The 24,353-nt window shown below is 30.4% G+C and overlaps 2 protein-coding genes and 1 long non-coding RNA gene across 3 annotated transcripts; 2 read left to right on the forward strand and 1 right to left on the reverse strand.

The window, feature by feature from the left end:
• Positions 1-6: 6 nt before the first annotated feature.
• LOC111215404 (LOB domain-containing protein 19-like) lies at positions 7-6,764 on the reverse strand. The gene is made up of 2 exons (XM_022718890.2): positions 2,741-6,764; positions 7-2,651 (listed from the first exon to the last, which is right to left on the reverse strand). The coding sequence occupies exons 1-2, from the start codon at positions 3,134-3,136 to the stop codon at positions 2,457-2,459; spliced, it is 591 nt and encodes a 196-aa protein (XP_022574611.1). The 5' UTR covers positions 3,137-6,764; the 3' UTR covers positions 7-2,456.
• Positions 6,765-8,230: 1,466 nt separating this feature from the next.
• Positions 8,231-9,786, forward strand: LOC125608386. Its single transcript, XR_007339309.1, has 4 exons — positions 8,231-9,071; positions 9,171-9,224; positions 9,323-9,434; positions 9,685-9,786. It is a non-coding gene; the product is annotated as an uncharacterized LOC125608386 (long non-coding RNA).
• Positions 9,787-12,342: 2,556 nt separating this feature from the next.
• LOC125608385 (LOB domain-containing protein 18-like) lies at positions 12,343-14,982 on the forward strand. Its single transcript, XM_048778816.1, has 2 exons — positions 12,343-13,306; positions 14,349-14,982. The coding sequence occupies exons 1-2, from the start codon at positions 12,947-12,949 to the stop codon at positions 14,766-14,768; spliced, it is 780 nt and encodes a 259-aa protein (XP_048634773.1). The 5' UTR covers positions 12,343-12,946; the 3' UTR covers positions 14,769-14,982.
• The last annotated feature ends 9,371 nt before the right edge of the window (positions 14,983-24,353 follow it).

Here is a 24,353-nt window from a genome sequence, read left to right on the forward strand (position 1 = left end):
TAAAGGGTTCTTAAATAACGGAACCTACGTCATTTACTATCTCACACCTATCCGCGTGACATGTTCCCCGTTTTGCCCTCTTCTCTCTTTATTACAAATTTGCTTAATTATATTTATATACATATATATTTTGTTAAAAAAAAAAAATTTATATACATATATGCATCCGTTATATCAATGCTACATTTTACAGAGCATCTATACTATTCTTTATAATAATTCACATTCTCATGTCCGTTTATTACAGACATTGTTATTGGATTCCGTTATTTTTCATTCTCTCATCCTCTATGTACAACTGAGTTTATTTTTTTACAGCTATATATACCATAGTTTTGGCTTCTAGTGGTGGAATGTATTAATTATGATATTATATGCATGTTCTATGCATAGGTTAAGGGATATTATTTAGATCGTGAGTATTTATAATCAAAAGAATGAAAAAAGAACGCGTGAATGAGATGGAATTGGAAAGAAAGTGTAGGCGTGGCACATGATCCTGCGACTATCTTATTTGTGTGTCTCCACAAAGCTACCGTCTTTCTCGGGCCGTTGCTTTGTTGGTGTTGCGAACTATCAATTTTTCTATATAAAATTTAACCTTTTTAGAATAAATTTAACTATTTATATCGGGCATTTTAAAGTTGTAATTAAATTCCAGCTAAAGAAATTAATCCGTTTCATTTCATCCATTGTTTACTATTGTCCGAACTAAACTAAGTTTTTTACATGTCCAAACTAAACTAAGTTAATTAGTCGGTTTCAATTCATCTCATGTGGGTTATTAAGCATAACTAATTAGTTAAGAGTTCAACTTCCACCTACAACAAATACAAAAAGTGACAAATTAAAATAGAAGGGAAGAACAAAAAAACTCTAAAATAAAAGTGATTTGATAGTTTTCTTTACAAACATGATTAATTTCTCTAAGTATAATTTTTCCTTTGTGACCTTGAACATCTATCTCTAAACTCAATCTATTTTCTACTCCAAATGAAATTTAAAAAAAAAATTATAATCATATTTTATTTTTCAAAATGGAGTAAAAAGTTGAACAACTCCCAAATGAAGCAAAATATTAATTTGTGGTTAGAAAAATGAAACATAATATTAACTTTTACTCGTTAGTCATTTTTTTTATTCCACAATGGAATATAATGAAGTAAAAGTTGACTCCAACCTATTTTGGTGTAAAAAAATAAAATTATGCATCAGAGATGTTTGGATGATTAAGATTAACAACATTTATATATTTAATATTTCATATAAATTTTTATATTACAAATTCCCTCGACGACTATAGATATCCTAGTATATAGGGGAACGACGATCTCTACGTACCTAAGGATAGATCGTAGATGGACTATATACTTAAAGTAGTTCTATTTAAATCGATTACAGCTATATATAGATACAATGAATGCGCGTGACCCATGGTTTCTTTTTGTTTGGGTTCACATCATGGTCCAATTTTTCCCTCTAAATGCAAATGATACGAAACAAAATGATATTAGAGGAATATGTATACTGTTTCCTTTCAGTTATAGTTTTTTTTTGCCAAGTATATTTCTTGCGAAAGAAGAACCGAACATCATATATACGCCTATTGGAAAAAAATGCTGAAGTTTTCAATAAAAACTCACAAAATGTACTAAATTAGTTAATTTGATCAGGCCATTTGAAAAGATAATCATCAAAAGAATCTATATATTATAGCCAACAGTTAAATAAAATGAGAATTTGAGTTTAAAATCATTCATTACTTAAATATGAAGCGTATTTTGTTTTTGTTCATAGGATATGACATTGCCAGATTGTTGTTCATTCCAATGCAATTGCCAGAATATTGTTCATTCCAACCGAATTTTCTTATCTGGAAATATGCCGATTAGCAATGCATGGTATAATCACTCTGCACATAGACTATTCATATACTCACTTTGTTCACATTTCACATAGACTTGTCGTATAAAGAGAAACTAATGAAGCTAATGGAAATTAGAGAAACCGATTCGAACCTGGTCCAGTTCAGATCAAATTTAAAGCCTTCAATTATTTCTCACTGCAAAAAACTAAAAAGCCCATTATAGCTCTTAAAGCCCAGATCTTCGTATGCACTGGTTTAAACAGAGAAAAATGTTAAAGCTTAAGTAATCTTGTTTAACTATTTTCTTTATTTGTGTTTCAAAAAAAAAAAAAAAACTATTTTCTTTATTTACACCGAAACCTACTGGTAACGGCCTTACTAGTAATTAGCTACCGTTTAGGATGGGCCTATTAAGAAAGTAATGATCTTAAGTGGAAATAGTCAACTATGAAGCCTTTTAGGATGGGCCTATGATCTTAGGATGGACTCGTCAACTTTTATTCCAGACACCTCCATTGCTATAATACATAAGCATGGCTTGTGGACCTAACCTAAACTGCAAGCCGGAAGTTAGACTGTGGGTAAATACTTAAAGACGAACTGCTTGAGGTAATTGTTCTTCCTCCCACCCAACATCCAAGTTAGTTGGTTCCATGGGATATTCATTGTTATACGCTAGATCGAAAGGTGGCTGCTGCATTTGTTGTGGTGGGACTAAATAAAAACGCTGAAACATTGAAAGACGAGCTTGAACATGAGCAATCTCAGCTTGTAGATTCATCACCTAAAGACACGTAGAGACCGTGCTTGTAAGTCTCAATTTGTATATACGTATAATCCACTAGCACTTAAGCAAATGTTTTAATAAAGGACCTGGTGTTGAAGAGAGAAGAGATGGCCAACGCAGCCGTAAACAGGATCACGGACCCTAGCCAAAGCCTCGTAACCGAGCGTGGCCACTGCATCGAGCCGCTTGTGCAAAGGCAATCTCAGTAACATCTTCGAGGTATTGCTTGCTCCAAACACTTTGTGAATCGCTGCAAAACTAGCAGTCCCTTGCTCTGCATCGAAATAAGGAGCGAAAACGCATCCTCGAACACACTTCCTCCTCAAGAACTTGCACGCCCCGCACGGTCCTTCTCCTCCTCCACCTCTTCCTCCGCCGTTCAAATTCGTTGTCATCATCTTCGAGTAGAAAGAGAGACAGAGAGAAAAGAAAGAGATGGGTTGTTTACTTACATATCTAAGTCGATGAACTAATATCGTCATTTTATATAGATAAATTAAAATTTTATTCGGACTGACAATGTAATTTTGTGAACACTATTGAATGATCAGCCGCTTATTTATTCATTTTTATGCGTCTTTACGTGAATACTACTCATGCATATAATTCTAATATATCTTCGTATGACCAATTAATATGGATTCCAAAATTCAATGTTATTAATGATCTTCTTGTAATATGTTCAAGATATTTAGTGTCATTAAAAGTTAAACCAAACAAACGCGGTCTAAGACAAACCACAAGTTTACTTGAATGATATATATACGCAGTGATGAAAATCAACATCAGAATGCACATACCACGTGTGATCGATTGGACTCATAGCTCAAATGTGCATAGCTTTAAAGCCCTAATTTGCATTTTTAAATTACATAAACTTAAGCCCTAGCGGCCCCTCCCCATGCACATTTCTTTTCACGCTTTCACATCCCCTGTCACACCTCTACTTCTCTCCATTTCTTCCTTTATTTACGGATTTGAGTGTATACATGTATATATATTCCCACAATGAATTGTAGGAAAGAAATATCTTGAAATGTCTAATTCTGACCATAATCCTATATTCATAAGAGCGTACCATCATGAGCGTTGATTTAGGTTATGAATGGGAGGCAGGAGAAAGGCAGATCATCTGCTGTTGCAGGAGAACTGCACTTGAATCACCCATTCACCATTTTCTGTTTTTAAAATTTATTTGGCAGGAGAACAGCAAGCAGTTCAGAATTTTTTGTCTTTTTCTGTGAAAAAGCAGATCTCCCACATGCAGTTCTGTCTACTACTATTTGGTGATGTTCTCCCACTTTTTTTCTTTTTTGACCAATAAATGATTTTATTACAAATTATTAATATATTTAATAATCTTCTATAATCTTTTATATTTAATACTAACCATATTTAAACTACAATATTATATATTTACATAATTAAAAATTCACATATCATATAAAAAGAGAGATAAGTAGACAATGAGATGTTTTTTTAATAGAAAATAGAAATATTTGGTTAATTACTAATATTTTCATTTTTTTAATTTTAAATTTTAGTAACATAACTTTAGTGAAATATTTATTGTTATTTACGTATTGTATTTGTATATTATGTATATTATTGTTATTTTTATTATTTAAATATATAATATATTTTTAAATTGCTTTTATCATTATAAATTGTAATTAATGTTTTCAAAATCGGACCAGAGACGGTAGATCAAACTGGTCAGACCGTGACTTATTTTTTCGACTTGTTTCTGGTTGTGTTAAAAACCGGATTTGAGTTATACCGGTAAATCCAAATCAAAAACCGGTCAAACATGCTAAAATCGTGATCTGATTCGATATTAAAAGCTGGTTTTTAATTAAGTTAAAAATTATAATTTTATAAAAATCATAAAAATTTCATACGTTTTCTAATAACCATTTAAATAAATTGAGTTTGTCATATTTTATATCATTTTATTTTGATATCATTTTAGATTCTAACAATGATAAAATTGCATGAGAATAATTTTGTAGCTGTACTTATATATATATATATATAATTAATTAATTTAATGTAAAATTTAAATTTAAAATATGGTTGGACCAATTCAACCGTTGTTCTGTCTTTCTCCCACATGATCTGCTTGATCTGCATGATCTGCTCTTAATCTGCTTGATCTGCATGTTCTGCTTGATCTGCACCGCTTGAACTGCTTTTACCATTCGAACCCTTAGATAAACCGGACTACGAGAAAACGTTTGACACTGAAACACACACAAACACAAAACCATATGTCACTATCAGTAAGTATAGCTTTTGTAAGTTAGACAAGACATTTTAGTAATTATTTCCCTCTTTTCCATTCTCCACTATCACAATCACATCATAGTATACGTACGTGCACAGAGATTTGAAAACCCAACCTCTTGACCTTCTTTATTGTCTCTTCTTTTTTCCTGTTTCTGTTTACCCGACAGTATTAATTCACTCTCGATCCTCTTTTCGGTATTTCTATTTATTTTATATAAAGAAATTTTAAACGTTTGATAGTTTATAAAAATTATTTAGAAGACTAATTTTCAAACGAATAGCCGATGATGTAACCAACAAATCTGCAAAGCCGTAAGCGATTCTACAAATGAGGGTTTTGGATCCCAAATAAATTAAATATGAAGTAAAACAAACATGTGGATACCTAATTTTTTTATTGTAATTGTACTCGGGAGGGACGCGAGGACTAGCTCAAAACCGATTACATATGTGCACATATACATACTTACTAGCCAAATTAATCTCCAGGAAACCAACAATCATGTTCAATATAATACATTCATAACCAATATCTTTAAAAAAAAAAGATCTTTTAAAACTTAAAAGTAAACACTGTAAAATTTTCAAAAAAGAAAAAACTGAAAACTGAACAGCACGCGCTTGCATGCGGCGAATGAGGAATTTTGGCTTTGAGAAATTGCAGTCAAAGAGACCAAACAGAATCGAAGGGAAACCGATTGTACGTGGCTTGCTTTTCATATCAGTAAACAAAACAACCCACGTCATAAGAGCTAGACACATGGCATGATGCACATACTCTATGACCACTGTCACACGAAGCATTCAGTCACTTAACTCACCGTCACTTCTCTAATAGTGAGCCTATAACAACCCCCCTTTTATTGCTCCTATGGTCTAATTTTGCAATCCATCATTCATCACAATAACATAGCTACATGATCGTAGTAAATTACTGTTGAGTTAGTAGAGACTTAAAATTTGACTGGACAAGAGGTACAGAATTTAACAACCTCGAAACTATATTTAATACAAAAAAGTAATAAATTTAATCCGAAAATTTTATATACATAATGTAAACCAGATATAAGATAATTAAGATGCGGCTCCGTTTTGAAAGTAAATATAAAACATTGACCTTTTAATTTTTGTTGGAGTTTGTTTAAAATATTAAACATAAGTAAGTATCAAGGTCATTCAAAAATTCTATCTATAGATTGTGAATTCTGATAGTCGAACATGAAACTCAACCTAAGAACCACCTTACATTAATATCATTAATGAGGTTTTAAGTTTTCTGTAAAATCAAGACTAGAACTTACCATCCCATAGTTTTATCTGAATGGTTTTGCATATACTCATATATTGAATTGATTTACACAAACAAAATTAATATTAGCTTCAGCATCCCCAAAAAAAAAATTCAGCATCCACTGTGGATAGGATACTCCATAAGCTTGATCTTGTAGTTAGAAGTAAGCATGAAACGTGAGCGCTGGAGAAGAGAACCGGCCGTTCGGTTTCTTGTTTGCTAATCCTTGACTCCAGTCTATCATATAATATACATCATTAGCCTCCATCCGTATTAAACTCCCCCAAAGCTTCGTATTATGAACTTGCACCATTTCCTCTCATTTTTGCTAAGAAAAATCTTATATATATATATATATATTTTTTTTTTTTAATTTACTTTCTCACTAGTCTAACTGACAATAAATTATATTCTATTGAATATAATTTATTGTAAATTATCATTATAAATTAGGTCCATAGATTTTGATGATGTCAATCGGATCAAAAATAATATATTGAGAAATTTTTAGATTTAACTGAAACTTGTGAACATTATCCGACCAGACTTAAAATGGACTTAAAATGAAGTTATATGCATGCGTATGCGTGTGTTTTTTGTTAGTGGTTATAAAAACAAGTTACAATAACTTTTGGATTGTGTTTGTATAATTTAGTATCATATAGCGAATCATATTAAAATCTGAAGGTATATGTAATTTTAAGGCCACCTTTCGACTTTTGAGGGATCTTTTGTGAGCTTGGAAAATAGGAGGCAAACCACTAATTTGACTAATTAGTTGGCCTTACTTCACGTTAACATGACCATGGATTTTTTTTTAACCATGAAAGCTTTAAACTAGATCAAATCATTTCAATTTATATAAATATTTTTCAGCCGTAATAGCTATACTTTCAGTTCCTGTGCTAATTTAAGCGTTCACTCGTGTTCCATTTTTGGTTGAACGGAAGGCAAAAACTGAGTAGTATGATACATGTATATATTTTACGGTATACTCTAAAATATAACTGCTAAATGTTCCATGTTTTAAATCATAAATTTTCCAAATGAAATTTTTAATAAAAATATTTGACCTTTCACAATTTTTTTTGTCAAGACCTTTCACAATTTAAAAACACACACAAACACATTTAAAGTTGTCCAAAAATAGGTTGCTGCGAGTAAGTGACCAACCTGTTAAAATACCCCAACTAGATTTTATTGATTTTTTGAACCACGATTTTATTGATAATTTATTAAAGTAAGCACGACTATAAGATTAGTAGTATAGTATACTTGTACCATCAGCTCCCTCTTACACTCGAAGTCAATCGTTTTACCTTGTTTTTAGGCGACACCGTATCATTTTCTAGTATATTATTCAGTAGATATTGACCAGTAGACTTTGGAGTCCAAATAAATAAACGGGGTATCAAGCCACAATATATGAGTAAAATAACGCATGTGCGTGTATATATATATATATATATATATATATATATATAAAATTTATTTAATTACGTCTGTTAAATTTTGTAATCAAGATATAATCCATATTTTCGTTGCCAGATTCGATTAGAACATTTTTTTGTCATCTCGATTAGAACATTATGATAAGCGAATTAGGATTTGCCTGCACGAGTAGAAGAACATGTTAGTATTTTTTGGGCAAATTAATCAATGCTAGTATAAGTAAATAGAATTACAATAACAAATTGATTAACATATGATATATATTATATATAGAGCTACAAAGAAACAACCTATGAGAAAATATAGTGAATTGAAATAAGGGTTTGGTCGATCGAAGTCGAATGTTAGACTCAAAAAAGATGTTAGACTCTTTTTGTACATCCCCAATTTGAGGTATCATGTCACTTCCCCTTCCTACCTCAGCTCATTTCTAATTTATTACGCTATTTATAACTCGACAATGTTCTTGATTAATAAATCACTAAAAAGGCTATAATTTATGGTAGCACGAACTGTTCTTTGACTCATATATCCATGCCTGAAATTTTTTTTTCCGTGATCGTGCATATTTCAATATATATACAAATTTTAGGATTGTAATTTGTCACATGTTTAGTTGGTTGAAATCAATCCCAACTTGGCGATTCTAAATTATATCGACCAATTAATATTGAAAGTGTTACTCTCGAGGTCAAGAGCTTGTAATTTGTTGGTGGATCCGTTCCTGGTCATTGAACAGCTTTAAAAGTTATCAACGCAACCTTCATTTCTTGAACACTAAAAATATATCGCCCTTTACAAACATAATTTGCAACACACTTGATTTTTAACATAAGTATAGAAAAATTGTCATAAAAACATAAGTATAAAATATATTAACAGAGACTACGCATAACTGTGCAGGAGACGTTTAGAAAACAAGGGGGGCGTTACTAACTTTCTAAGAGCAACATTATCGGGGTATGATAGAGGAAGTCGTTAGGCTTTATATGATTTTATTTAAATAAAAATTGTATAATTTCGCTGGGACGGACGCGGTTTGTCGTTGGCTAACATATTTTTTTTTTGTCCTTAGGTGATAGGTGTCGGCAAGGGAATGGTGGAAGCGTTTTGGTTTGAGAAATGATTCACGTGTTGCCCTTTGGGCCTTGTCTCTTTGAGAAGAGAGAGAGAGAGAGTTGAAGATCGATGGCGGAAGGCGCGATGATCCCCAGCAACTGAAGAAGGGAAGCCATAGCTTCAGGCAGAGGCTACTTCTCTGGACCCTTTCTTCGACGCCTATCATCAGGCAGAGGCTGAATCCTAGCCTCCAACATCACGAGATGTCTCTCCTCCGCCTCTTCGAGACTGTCTCCGATGACTGCGTCACACTTGCCCTCATCCAGGTTAAAACTTTTGATCCTTGCTCCTCACTTTTCTTATAGTTTATCGATCTGGGCTTGCTACATTACTTACGATTTCTGGGTTTCACTAATGCAACTCAGATTAAATTGACTGATGTTACTGATCCCATGGTCAATGAGAAGGTTGCTGATCGGGTGAGCATTGAACTTGAACTCATTTGCATTTTTTTGGTTTTGTAAAGATGTGGTCAGACTTTGTAATTGGGGTTTCTCTGCGTTGTGGGATTTATCAGGTAGGAGAGGATTTAGAAGGAGTTACCCACAAAGTTTACTTTGATATTCAGATCAATGGTTCACCTGAATGAGTTACCCACAAAGTTTACTTTGTCCCCTCTTCTTCATTGGGTTTGTAAGCTCTGTGTTTTTCCCAATTTGGTTTTAGCTTAATCAGTTCATATTTATTTTGCTATGTTACTGGGTGAGATGGTAGGAGTCCCGAGAGAATTCGACAGACACTTGACAACTAGTTCATGTTCTTTTTCTCTTGCTTATAACGTTTCTCTTGCCAAACCACAATTTGTTTTATTTATTTTCTTCTTATATATGTGCAAGTTGTAATACTTTCTTCTGGGTTCTTGTTGCTTGATTCTTGCAGGCGTAGAGGGAAAGATTGTGGTTGAGCTGATTTTGCTGGGCAAATCTGGATGCAGGGGCAAACATTATCTGATTTTTTCTTAATTGTTCTGATCTTTTTTTTTTGGTTTCAGGTATGTGGATTTGATTTTGTGATCGTTGTTCTGATTGTGCAAGGAGGAGTCTCTTGCACGTAGAACATAGAAACTACCTTTTTATATAGTTTGTAATCAAAGATTTACTCTACTTATTTCTGCTTCACGTTTCATTGTTGAGATGATCTTGTTCCCTGTCATAACAAAAGAAGTAAACATATTTTGATCAAACGTTTGTCTCATATTTTATCCATCCCACCAAACAAAAGAAGCAAACACATTTTGATCAAACGTTTGTCTCAAATAAATATTATAAAATATGCTAAGGACTTTTTTTTGTCCTACCAATAATCAACAAAATTAAAAAAGTCCTTATGCATTTGTCTCTAACTAAAAAATAATACTAATTTATTCTAAGGACAAAATTTTGTAGAACCAATAATGTTGCCCTAAGGGAACGGCGCGTAGGACCTGTCAAGAGTGACATCACTTATTTCATTGATTTTTCACTCATTTCATTGATTTTTGAAAGTCTAAGAAAAAACCACGTTTACTTCTATTATTGGTATTGAAATTAAATTTTGCTAAAAAAAGACATATGAATTCACATAATATTTTTTTAAAAAAAAGTCAGCAAGCTTTGAGTGAATTATGAAAGCTACAATTTTAGCTTAGACTTTCAAAAATTCTCTCTAAACTTATGAGGATTGAATTTTTAGTGAAAATTTTCATTAGAAGATTAAAATCATGACAAATTTCTTTAGATTAGTATTTAAAATATTTTAATAATACTGGATTAAATTATTAATTTTCTATAGATATATTATATATAAGTTACAACGTTAGTAACATTTCATTTTATTGCATGTTTATATAATAAATAATTTATCATTTTAGAGACAAACCTTAAATTGAATACACTTTCTATAAAAATTCATCCGATTCACTCACATCTCGTTTCTAAATCGAAATCTTATCCATAATAATTGTATCATACTTTCATTTACGGTAATTATTGATAGAAAACGTGAATTACTATAATGAAAACAACATACTACTTCCATAGATGAAAATAAATTATTTAACATAGCTGATGCCCTTTTTATACATTTTGAAAGATAAGCTGGCGATCAACTCATCCTCTAATAATTGTAGCTAATTTAAATTGATGAAAACATGTTAATCATTTACTTATTAAGGTATTTCATCAATTACGTTTGCTTTTGAATTTTTATCTACTAATAATAGCAATCCCAATTAATTCCAAAGGTTGTGAGTCCACTTATGTTGAAAGGTTGTGTCTTTTGAAAAAGAAGTGTAAAAGGTTGTGTCTTTTCTAAAAGTTCTATGTTGGAAGGTTGTGTATTTTCCAATTAATTTCTAAGGTTGTGAATCCACTAATGTTGAAAGGTTGTGTCTTTTGAAAAAGTAGTGTAAAGGGTTGTGTATTTTCTAAAAGTTCTATGTTGTAAGGTTGTGTTTTTTCCAATTAATTTCTAAGGCTGTGAACTTCAATTATGTTGAAAGGTTGTCTTTTGAAAAATATGTGTAGAGGGTTGTGTCTTTTCTAAAAGTTATATGTTGTAAGGTTGTGTTCTTCTAAAAATAGTCTAAAAGTTGTGACTATTCACTAGTATCTTTTAAAAAGTGAGAAATTGTGAGTATTAGAAGAATGTGACTATTCATATTGAAAGGTTGTGACTATTCAAATAGGCATTAAAAAATCTATAAATAGTCTCTCCCATGCATTTTTCAAATCAAATTTTCACTAATCTACTAATAATAAAATGGTGAAAAAAATAATGTCAAAGTTGCAACTTTTCATCTAAACAAGGTGTCTTTTCATCTCAAAGTGGGATTGCTTTTAAAAATATTGGTTTTATTTAAGTAATGTGTTAGTTTATATAATAAGTGTTGGTATTTTATAAGAACTCTCCCAAAAATTAAAAAAAAAATATTATAAATGAGACGGGTCATATTAACGTAAATCAACATATATTTATTACAATATTCAATTTTCTGAATATTCATTTTCAATAAATAAAGCAGGTAGATAAATATACAAAATAACAATTACCAACATATAAATTATAATTGTTTAAAATTATAAACTAATAATTTTAATATTATGTCTTAAATAGGAAAAAAAATTATATATCATGCAAAAAAAATTACATTTTGTTCAAAAAGTGGTTGAAGATAACTATCATGTGAAAATGTATGAAAAAACTTAAAAAGGATGAAGACACAATTGTATGCAATATGTGTTTTGATAAAAAAATTAAAGGGAACATTAAGGTTTATAAATATATATATATATATATATATATATATATATATATTTGAATACTTTGTAAATCATATTTTAATCATCAAAATTAAATTTAATTATTTATATGATTTAATTTTTTTATCAAGCATATAAAATTATAAATTATAGATTATAATATATTCTTTATAAAATGAGTTCCCGTGCGATATCGCACGGGCTCTTTGCCTAGTTCCTATAACACAAATTTGGGAAAATATAATCTATAAGATAACAATAAGAGCTGGCGTCTTAACAACCTCCTCGCAACTTAGTTTTCAATATACCAATCAAATTTGGGAGAAATTCAGTATTTTCATTATGGTTAAATTTGTATGAGAAAATAAAAAATGTTCGATTATCTAATTTATTTGGCACTCAAGTGAAAGTTTAAAAAATACATAAAATTTATCTTACACCAAAACATTAAAGTCATGAAATATCTCAAAAATTACAATTCACATTCACATCAATAAAGAGGAAGCAAGAACTATATTTTGCTCCGGAGTTAAATTTCAATCACGAGATGTTCCAAGAGAGATAGATAATTAAACGAGTTTTCTCTTTTTCTTTCTCTTTTGTTTTGTAAATATAATTAAGTAATTAAATGTTCTGAGAATCAATAATAGAAGAGGCTTATCGCATGTTTGCTTCACGCAAACAACTAAATGTGAGAGAGAAAGAGAAGTGAGAGAGATCGTTTTTTTTTGTTAGCTTTGTCGTCGCGTGGCTTTAAAGACTTTCTTCTCTATACTCTCCTCTTTACGAAACCCTAATTCCCCTCTCTTCATTCGGTTTTCTCAATCTTCCTCTCTTCTATACAACACCAACATAAAATCCATAAAAATATTCTCACAAATTTGTGACAATACTGTGTTGTCATGAGCGGCGGTGGAAACACAATCACCCCCATGGGAGGTGGTGGTTGTGGTGGAAGAAGTAGCGGCAGTGGAGGAACTAGTGGCGGTGGTGGTGGTGGGCCATGTGGTGCTTGTAAGTTTCTAAGGAGAAAGTGTGTTCCAGGTTGTATATTCGCACCGTACTTCGACTCTGAGCAAGGCTCGGCTTATTTTGCGGCGGTGCATAAAGTTTTCGGAGCCAGCAACGTCTCAAAACTTCTATTACACATACCGGTTCATCGACGGTCCGATGCAGTTGTAACCATTTGCTATGAAGCTCAGGCTCGGATAAGGGACCCTATCTATGGTTGCGTCGCTCACATCTTTGCTCTTCAGCAACAGGTAATTAATTTACCCTTATGTTATTAGGATTACTAAAGTGTGTTGGAAATTAGTATACTACGTGTGAAACATACTCATTATTTTTTTGTGTGAAAGATACTAACCACAACTTATTTGGATGACAGTTACGCTTTTCTTTTTTTCTTTTTCAAAGTAGCAAACTTCGGTTTCGTTTGGGAATAATATATACTTTTAAACTTATGAAAACTCGTTTAAGTATGAGCAATCTGTTTTTTTTTTTTTGGTGTAAAAATGAGCAATCTGTTTGTTTCAAATGATCTGGTCTGATATTTCCGAGAGTACGTTTGTCATTTCCTCAAGTTTTCTTAGTTTGTAATCTTCTACTTTGAGTATAAAGGACAAAAAGGCATGTTGTCTGATTATAATTTACTATCCAAAAATTTAAATTAATGTTCTGAGTAATTATATAAAAAATTAAAAATGATGCGGTCGTCGACAAGTCCCATTGCAAGATGTGGAGTTTTTGGCTGATTTTCTGGAAGTGGTCGGGGTACAATTTTCTGTCTTTTTTTTTCTAACTGAACCATTTTCTATCTTAATACGTATATACCAATATTTCCCTCACTATAAATCGTTTTCTATATTTCAAATTTATCAGTTTCTTTAACTTCATGCCTATATCTCATGTATGATGCGTGTCAATTTTATTATTTACTTTCTACGTTAGTATTTTACGTATTTTGGTCTAACAACCTTAACAATCGAACATACATTCATTCCACTTCTGATCGATAAGTTAATTAAGTAAATAAAAATTATTTAGTCAAAGTTGTAGGTAATGAAGATTGCATTAAAGAGATTTTTTTTAAAAAAACAGTAATTATTTTGGGATGATTAGACTATCCCGTTAAGCGTATAATTAAAAACCTAAAAGGAGGATATTCATTGATCATATCAACCGTACTATGTTGATAATAAATTGCAAGCAATTATATAATCACATCCTTGTCTAATTTTCAGAATAATTTCATGATTCTCAACCCATATATATTTACAGTTTTAAGTCGTAAAATGTATATAGGTGGTGAATCTACAGGCAGAAGTCTCTTACGTACAAGCCCATTTGGCATCTCTAGAGCTACCTGACCCGCAAACGCGACCACCACCTCCACCGCAATCGCAACCACAATCGCTCTTCTTCACTCCTCCACCACTTTCCACAACAGATTTAGCTGCATCAGTCTCACCATTACCTTCAACATACGACTTAGCTTCTACCTTCGATCATGCAGCGTCTCCTTCGTCGTGGGCAACACAACAACGAAGATTCGTTGATCCACGCCACCAATACGGAAGATCATTGTCATCTTCTTCAGCAACCGTAGGGCTAGCTGGTGGAAACAGTGACCTTGAAGCATTAGCACATGAGCTCCTACATAGGCAAGGATCTCCTCCACCTACAACTACCGATGACTCGCCGTCTCGGACTATGTCTAGATGAGTTTGGCTGTGATCAATATATGTATCTCCCCTTCGTTTTTAGCAAAAATAAATTGCTACTCAAGAAGTTTTAGTTTCCTCAGAATATTATAAGGACTTTTCTAACATTTAACTATAGTATTGTATTTTCCCTTCTTTTTATTCCGGTTATTCTTCTTTGCTGTATTTTTCACCTAAAATGCGAATACATAATCATACATAGATTTAATCTGTTACCTTTCTGCGCTTGTTGATGTTTGTGACGACCGACGAGTTACTGGGCCTATAATCTGGGCCTATGCTTAAGCGAGTTTAGTTTTTCTAACACTAAAATGATAGATTTGATAACTTCATGAGTTGGGGTTTAAGTTTTTTCTTTCCAACACGTGAGCGAGTTAGGTTTTATTATTGGATTGTATTAGTGTATACTAAATTTCAGAGTTCTTTTTAAAGTTGACAACAATTGAGAGTTGATTTTCGAAATACTTTTTATACATATTATTTTGAATTGTAAGTGTGTGGCTCCAATAAAAGCTATGTAGATTGTCATATGATGATCGTGATGGTCATATAAGATATAATTCATGGAATATTTTCAAGATTTTGAAAACTGGATGTGTAAGCTGATGTTTGAAAACATCTCGGGTTCTACAATTTTAGTTTAATCGAAAAATCATTGTTCATAGAAGAAAGTAAGTAAGTAAAAATGAAAGATAATCCAAGGAACTGATTGATTATAGCCAATCAGGAAATTACCTAACTAAAATGTGAATTAAACATCAAAGACAAGTTGTTCAAAATAAATTTTCATTAATCTAGACGACTATTGCCTTGCTGATTTTAACAAAATAAATTTATGCTGACTTGCTTTGGGAATGGAATGTCAACTGGTAATATTATACTGACAATAAACAAACTAATGGCATTATTGATGTTTTAAATCGGAAAGTACATAGATATCATCTATAACGGGACATTTTATGTAATTATCATATGAAGGCGCTCGTGTACGTAGATTCGTTGAACAAACTTAGATAACAAGCCAAAGAAAAGGTATGTTATTTGTGAAACTAGAAAGCTAGTTATTAGTTCACTTCGTCTATAAATAGTTAATTTCGTTTTCGAGCTTACTTTTTAATTTCTTATTTCGTCCTATGCATATTCGTTAATTTAAAGCGAAAATCAGAAGCAATCATTGTGTTGCATAATATCAAATTGTTACATGATTAGAATACCAAAACTTTCATTCCTTACATGTCGGAGCTTCGCCTCCTCCCCCCCCCCCCCCCCCCCCCCCCCCCCCCCCCCAAAAATATTTTTTATCTATAAATTGAGATCACATCATAACTATATATAAAATGTAATTTACCTCCATATTATAGGTTGGATTATTTATATATGTAGATATATACTTACATAAATCTCTATACTAAAATAATAAGTTCTTATAGTTATTGCGAGTGTGTTATTTCCCTTCTATTTCTATTGTTGTTTAAATATATTTTATTAATCAACAAAAAAAGAGATGAGCAAGATAAAACAGAGAAAGAACAAAGTTGATTATAATAGAATTAGACTTAAATCAGGTAACTTTGTGTCTTGTCGAGATTGAGCTTTTGGTCTCATGCATCCGCAGGGGCGAAGCTAGGACTTTTGTATAGTGGGTGCACTATTAATTACAAAAAAAAAAGAAAGATATAAGAAGAGATTGAACCTGGGTTGTAAGGGGGTGCAGAACCTATGTTTTCTCACAAAATTTGAAAGATAGATATTATTACAGGTGCACATGCACCCATAGAGTATAAGGTGGCTTCGCCCCTGTGCATCCGTCTTAGTCATTGCTGAAGTTGCATACACTGTTCCATCTAGTAAGGATGTTATCGTGCTCTCCTTCCTGGTCGTAGTTGAGATAGAGAAGACGGTTGGAGATTTATTGGTAGAGGAGACAAGCAAGGTGCTGCTTCCTTCGCTTCTATGTTTATGATATGTAGCCTTAAGGTTGTTGTGATCGTTAGTTGATAAATATTTGTATTATCTATTCTTATTAAACTTTTATAATTCATTATTGTGAAAATAATATGAAAATATTGTTACTGAATTTTTTTTACGTAAACAATATGATAGAGATAAATATTTGAAGAATATATATAATCTTTTTCTATTAGCTAATCTAAATTTGTATATATCTCTACGTTTTGGATTAATATTGTAACCTTCAAACAAACTAAAAAGTTTGCTTAAGCGGATAATTATTCTTAGGCTATAATCATAATAATATATTGCTAACATACAGTTCATTTTTATTTTTCTCGTGCACTTATTCAACTTTTATTATTATGTAATTCATATGAACAAAAATAATTAACTGCATACATGATTTTCAAATATCGTGATACTATTTTATAAACAATCTATTTAATTTTACAAGAAAATTAACTTGTGATCTCATGGATAAATTTTGGTTTATCCGTTATATATATCTTTAGATAATTTATATTTTACAGTTTTCTAAAAGTATAAAGATAAATTTACACTTGAATCATATATAGTGTATGCTGAAGATGATTATATATATATAACCACATTATACATTTGTATTAATTTATGATAAACTACTTTTCATGGTACATGGACATCATTCTAATTTTTTATCCATTAATTTAGCAAAACTGCAAATACTCCCTAAATTATTGGACTAACCACTATAAAATTGTTATTCCCTAGAGAAACGGAGACAACAAAGGTTACAAACCTTTTTGAACTTCATCATATGTTATTCCATGATTCAAATATGTATTAAAACAGTATTGTCAAATTTTTTGAATTTTTCTCAAAATCTATGTGTACCCCCTACGAAAATAGTGAGTTTTCGGTAAATGCTCTATATATGAAGCCTATAATCTTTAAATTTGTTTTAAAATTTAAAACCACATTATACCTTTGTATTAAAGTATGATAAACTTCTTTTCATGGTACATGGACATCGTTCTAATTTTTTATCCATTAATTTAGCAAAACTGCAAATACTCCCTAAATCATTGGACTAACCACTATAAAATTGCTATTCCCTAGAGAAACGGAGACAACAAAGGTTCCAAACCTCTTTGAACTTCATCATATTTTATTACATGATTCAAATATGTATTAAAACAGTATTGTCAAATTTTTTGAATTTTTCTCAAAATCTATGTGTACCCCCCTACGAAATAGTGAGTTTTCGGTAAATGATCTATATATGAAGCCTATAATCTTTAATTTGTTTTAAAATTTAAAACCAAATTATACCTTTGTATTAATGTATGATAAACTTCTTTTCATGGTACATGGACATCGTTCTAATTTTTTATCCATTAATTTAGCAAAACTGCAAATACTCCCTAAATCATTGGACTAACCACTATAAAATTGCTATTCCCTAGAGAAACGGAGACAACAAAGGTTCCAAACCTCTTTGAAATTCATCATATTTTATTACGTGATTCAAATATGTATTAAAACAGTATTTTTAATCTTTTTGAATTTTTCTCAAAATCTATGTGTACCTATATATGAGTTTTCGGTAAATGCTCTATATATGAAGCCTATAATCTTTTAATTCGTTTTAAAATTTATAACCACATTATACATTTGTATTAATTTATGATAAACTCCTTTTCATGGTACATGGACATCGTTCTAATTTTTATCAATTAATTTAGCAAAACTGCAAATACTCCCTAAATCATTAGACTAACCACTATAAAATTGCTATTCCTTAGAGAAACGGAGACAACAAAGGTTCCAAACCTCTTTGAACTTCATCATATTTTATTACATGATTCAAATATGTATTAAAACAGTATTTTCAATTTTTTTAATTTTTTCAAAATCTATGTGTACCCCCTACGAAAATAGTGAGTTTTCGGTAAATGCTTTATATATAAAGCCTATAATCTTTAACTTTGTTTTAAAAATTTAAAACCACATTATACATTTGTATTAATGTATAATAAACTCCTTTTCATGGTACATGGACATCGTTCTAATTTTTTATAAATTAATTTAGCAAAACTGCAAATACTCCCTAAATCATTGGACTAACCACTATAAAATTGCTATTCCTTAGAGAAACGGAGACAACAAAGGTTCCAAACCTCTTTGAACTTCATCATATTTTATTACATGATTCAAATATGTATTAAAACAGTATTCTCAAATTTTTTGAATTTTTCTCAAAATCTATGTGTACCCCCCCACGAAAATAGTGAGTTTTCGGTAAATGCTCTATATATGAAGCCTATAATCTTTTAATTCGTTTTAAAATTTATAACCACATTATACATTTGTATTAATTTATGATAAACTCTTTTCATGGTACATGGACATCGTTCTAATTTTTTATCAATTAATTTAGCAAAACTGCAAATACTCCCTAAATCATTGGACTAACCACTATAAAATTGCTATTCATTAGAGAAACGGAAACAACAAAGTTCCAAACCTCTTTGAACTACATCATATTTTATTACATGATTCAAATATGTATTAAAACAGTATTCTCAAAATTTTTGAATTTTTCTCAAAATCTATGTGTACCCCCCTACGAAAATAGTGAGTTTTCGGTAAATGCTCTATATATGAAGCCTATAATCTTTTAATTCGTTTTAAAATTTATAACCACATTATACATTTGTATTAATTTATGATAAACTCCTTTTCATGGTACATGGACATCGTTCTAATTTTTTATCAATTAATTTAGCAAAACTGCAAATACTCCCTAAATCATTGGACTAACCATTATAAAATTGCTATTCCGCAACAAAGGTTCCAAACCTCTTTGAACTTCATAATATGTTATTACATGATTCAAATATGTATTAAAACAGTATTGTCAAATTTTTTGAATTTTTCTCAAAATCTATGTGTACCCCCCTACGAAAATAGTGAGTTTTCGGTAAATGCTCTATATATGAAGCCTATAATCTTTTAATTCGTTTTAAAATTTATAACCACATTATACATTTGTATTAATTTATGATAAACTCTTTTCATGGTACATGGACATCGTTCTAATTTTTTATCAATTAATTTAGCAAAACTGTAAATACTCCCTAAATCATTGGACTAACCACTATAAAATTGCTATTCCTTAGAGAAACGGAGACAACAAAGGTTCCAAACCTCTTTGAACTTCATCATATTTTATTACATGATTCAAATATGTATTAAAACAGTATTCTCAATTTTTTCAATTTTTCTCAAAATCTATGTGTACCCCCCTACGAAAATAGTGAGTTTTCGGAAAATGCTCTATATATGAAGCCTATAATCTTTTAATTCGTTTTAAAATTTATAACCACATTATAAATTTGTATTAATTTATGATAAACTTATTTTCATGGTACATGGTACATGGACATCGTTCTAATTTTTTATCCATTAAATTTGTAAAACTGCAAATACTCCCTAAATCATTGGAATAACCACTATAAAATTGCTATTCCCTAGAGAAACGGAGACAACAAAGGTTCCAAACCTCTTTGAACTTCATCATATTTTAATACATGATTCTACTATGCATTAAAACAGTATTGTCAATTTTTTTGAATTTTTCCCAAAATCTATATGTACCCCCCTACGAAAATAGTGAGTTTTCGGTAAATTCTCTATATATGAAGCCTATAATCTTTTAATTCGTTTTAAATTTATAACCACATTATACATTTGTATTAATTATGATAAACTCTTTTCATGGTACATGGACATCGTTCTAATTTTTTATCAATTAATTTAGCAAAACTGTAAATACTCTCTAAATCATTGGACTAACCACTATAAAATTGCTATTCCCTAGAGAAACGGAGACAACAAAGGTTCCAAACCTCTTTGAACTTCATCATATTTTATTACATGATTCAAATATGTATTAAAACAGTATTGTCAATTTTTTGAATTTTTCTCAAAATCTATGTGTACCCCCCTACGAAAATAGTGAGTTTTCGGTAAATGCTCTATATATGAAGCCTATAATCTTTTAATTCGTTTTAAAATTTATAACCACATTATACATTTGTATTAATTTATGATAAACTTCTTTTCATGGTACATGGACATCGTTCTAATTTTTTATCAATTAATTTAGCAAAACTGTAAATACTCCCTAAATCATTGGACTAACCACTATAAAATTGCTATTCCTTAGAGAAACGGAGACAACAAAGGTTCCAAACCTCTTTGAACTTCATCATATTTTATTACATGATTCAAATATGTATTAAAACAGTATTCTCAAATTTTTGAATTTTTCTCAAAATCTATGTGTACCCCCCTACGAAAATAGTGAGTTTTCGGTAAATGCTCTATATATGAAGCCTATAATCTTTTAATTCGTTTTAAAATTTATAACCACATTATACATTTGTATTAATTTATGATAAACTCCTTTTCATGGTACATGGACATCGTTCTAATTTTTTATCAATTAATTTAGCAAAACTGCAAATACTCCCTAAATCATTGGACTAACCATTATAAAATTGCTATTCCCCAACAAAGGTTCCAAACCTCTTTGAACTTCATCATATTTATTACATGATTCAAATATGTATTAAAACAGTATTGTCAAATTTTTTGAATTTTTCTCAAAATCTATGTGTACCCCCCTACGAAAATAGTGAGTTTTCGGTAAATGCTCTATATATGAAGCCTATAATCTTTTAATTCGTTTTAAAATTTATAACCACATTATACATTTGTATTAATTTATGATAAACTCTTTTCATGGTACATGGACATCGTTCTAATTTTTTATCAATTAATTTAGCAAAACTGTAAATACTCCCTAAATCATTGGACTAACCACTATAAAATTGCTATTCCTTAGAGAAACGGAGACAACAAAGGTTCCAAACCTCTTTGAACTTCATCATATTTTATTACATGATTCAAATATGTATTAAAACAGTATTTTCAATTTTTTTGAATTTTTCTCAAAATCTATGTGTACCCCCCTACGAAAATAGTGAGTTTTCGGTAAATGCTCTATATATGAAGCCTATAATCTTTAAATTTGTTTTAAAATTTAAAACCACATTATACATTTGTATTAATGTATGATAAACTTCTTTTCATGGTACATGGACATCGTTCTAATTTTTATCCATTAATTTAGCAAAACTGCAAATACTCCCTAAATCATTGGACTAACCACTATAAAATTGCTATTCCTTAGAGAAACGGAGACAACAAAGGTTCCAAACCTCTTTGAACTTCATCATATTTTATTACATGATTCAAATATGTATTAAAACAGTATTCTCAAATTTTTTGAATTTTTCTCAAAATCTATGTGTACCCCCCCCCACGAAAATAGTGAGTTTTCGGTAAATGCTCTATATATGAAGCCTATAATCTTTAATTCGTTTTAAAATTTATAACCACATTATACATTTGTATTAATTTATGATAAACTCCTTTTCATGGTACATGGACATCGTTCTAATTTTTTATCAATTAATTTAGCAAAACTGCAAATACTCCCTAAATCATTGGACTAACCACTATAAAATTGCTATTCCTTAGAGAAACGGAGACAACAAAGGTTCCAAACCTCTTTGAACTTCATCATATTTTATTACATGATTCAAATATGTATTAAAACAGTATTTTCAATTTTTTTGAATTTTTCTCAAAATCTATGTGTACCCCCCTACGAAAATAGTGAGTTTTCGGTAAATGCTCTATATATGAAGCCTATAATCTTTTAATTCGTTTTAAAATTTATAACCACATTATACATTTGTATTAATTTATGATAAACTCATTTTCATGGTACATGGACATCGTTCTAATTTTTTATCAATTAATTTAGCAAAACTGTAAATACTCCCTAAATCATTGGACTAACCACTATAAAATTGCTATTCCCTAGAGAAACGGAGACAACAAAGGTTCCAAACCTCTTTGAACTTCATCATATTTTATTACATGATTCAAATATGTATTAAAACAGTATTGTCAATTTTTTTGAATTTTTCTCAAAATCTATGTGTACCCCCCTACGAAAATAGTGAGTTTTCGGTAAATGCTCTATATATGAAGCCTATAATCTTTTAATTCGTTTTAAAATTTATAACCACATTATACATTTGTATTAATTTATGATAAACTCTTTTCATGGTACATGGACATCGTTCTAATTTTTTATCAATTAATTTAGCAAAACTGCAAATACTCCCTAAATCATTGGACTAACCACTATAAAATTGCTATTCCTTAGAGAAACGGAGACAACAAAGGTTCCAAACCTCTTTGAACTTCATCATATTTTATTACATGATTCAAATATGTATTAAAACAGTATTCTCAAATTTTTTGAATTTTTCTCAAAATCTATGTGTACCCCCTACGAAAATAGTGAGTTTTCGGTAAATGCTCTATATATGAAGCCTATAATCTTTTAATTCGTTTTAAAATTTATAACCACATTATACATTTGTATTAATTTATGATAAACTCCTTTTCATGGTACATGGACATCGTTCTAATTTTTTATCAATTAATTTAGCAAAACTGCAAATACTCCCTAAATCATTGGACTAACCACTATAAAATTGCTATTCCCTAGAGAAACGGAGACAACAAAGGTTCCAAACCTCTTTGAACTTCATCATATTTTATTACATGATTCAAATATGTATTAAAACAGTATTTTCAATTTTTTTGAATTTTTCTCAAAATCTATGTGTACCCCCCTACGAAAATAGTGAGTTTTCGGTAAATGCTCTATATATGAAGCCTATAATCTTTTAATTCGTTTTAAAATTTATAACCACATTATACATTTGTATTAATTTATGATAAACTCTTTTCATGGTACATGGACATCGTTCTAATTTTTTATCATTAATTTAGCAAAACTGCAAATACTCCCTAAATCATTGGACTAACCACTATAAAATTGCTATTCCCTAGAGAAACGGAGACAACAAAGGTTCCAAACCTCTTTGAACTTCATCATATTTTATTACATGATTCAAATATGTATTAAAACAGTATTTTCAATTTTTTGAATTTTTTTCAAAATCTATGTGTACCCCCTACGAAAATAGTGAGTTTTCGGTAAATGCTCTATATATGAAGCCTATAATCTTTTAATTCGTTTTAAAATTTATAACCACATTATACATTTGTATTAATTTATGATAAACTTCTTTTCATGGTACATGGACATCGTTCTAATTTTTTATCAATTAATTTAGCAAAACTGCAAATACTCCCTAAATCATTGGACTAACCATTATAAAATTGCTATTCCCCAACAAAGGTTCCAAACCTCTTTGAACTTCATCATATGTTATTACATGATTCAACTATGCATTAAAACAGTATTGTCAAATTTTTTGATTTTTTCTCAAAATCTATGTGTACCCCCCTACGAAAATAGTGAGTTTTCGGTAAATGCTCTATATATGAAGCCTATAATCTTTTAATTCGTTTTAAAATTTATAACCACATTATACATTTGTATTAATTTATGATAAACTCATTTTCATGGTACATGGACATCGTTCTAATTTTTTATCAATTAATTTAGCAAAACTGTAAATACTCCCTAAATCATTGG

Source organism: Brassica napus, chromosome A4 (genome assembly GCF_020379485.1).
Source record: "Brassica napus cultivar Da-Ae chromosome A4, Da-Ae, whole genome shotgun sequence".
NCBI classification, from domain to species: Eukaryota; Viridiplantae; Streptophyta; class Magnoliopsida; order Brassicales; family Brassicaceae; genus Brassica; species Brassica napus.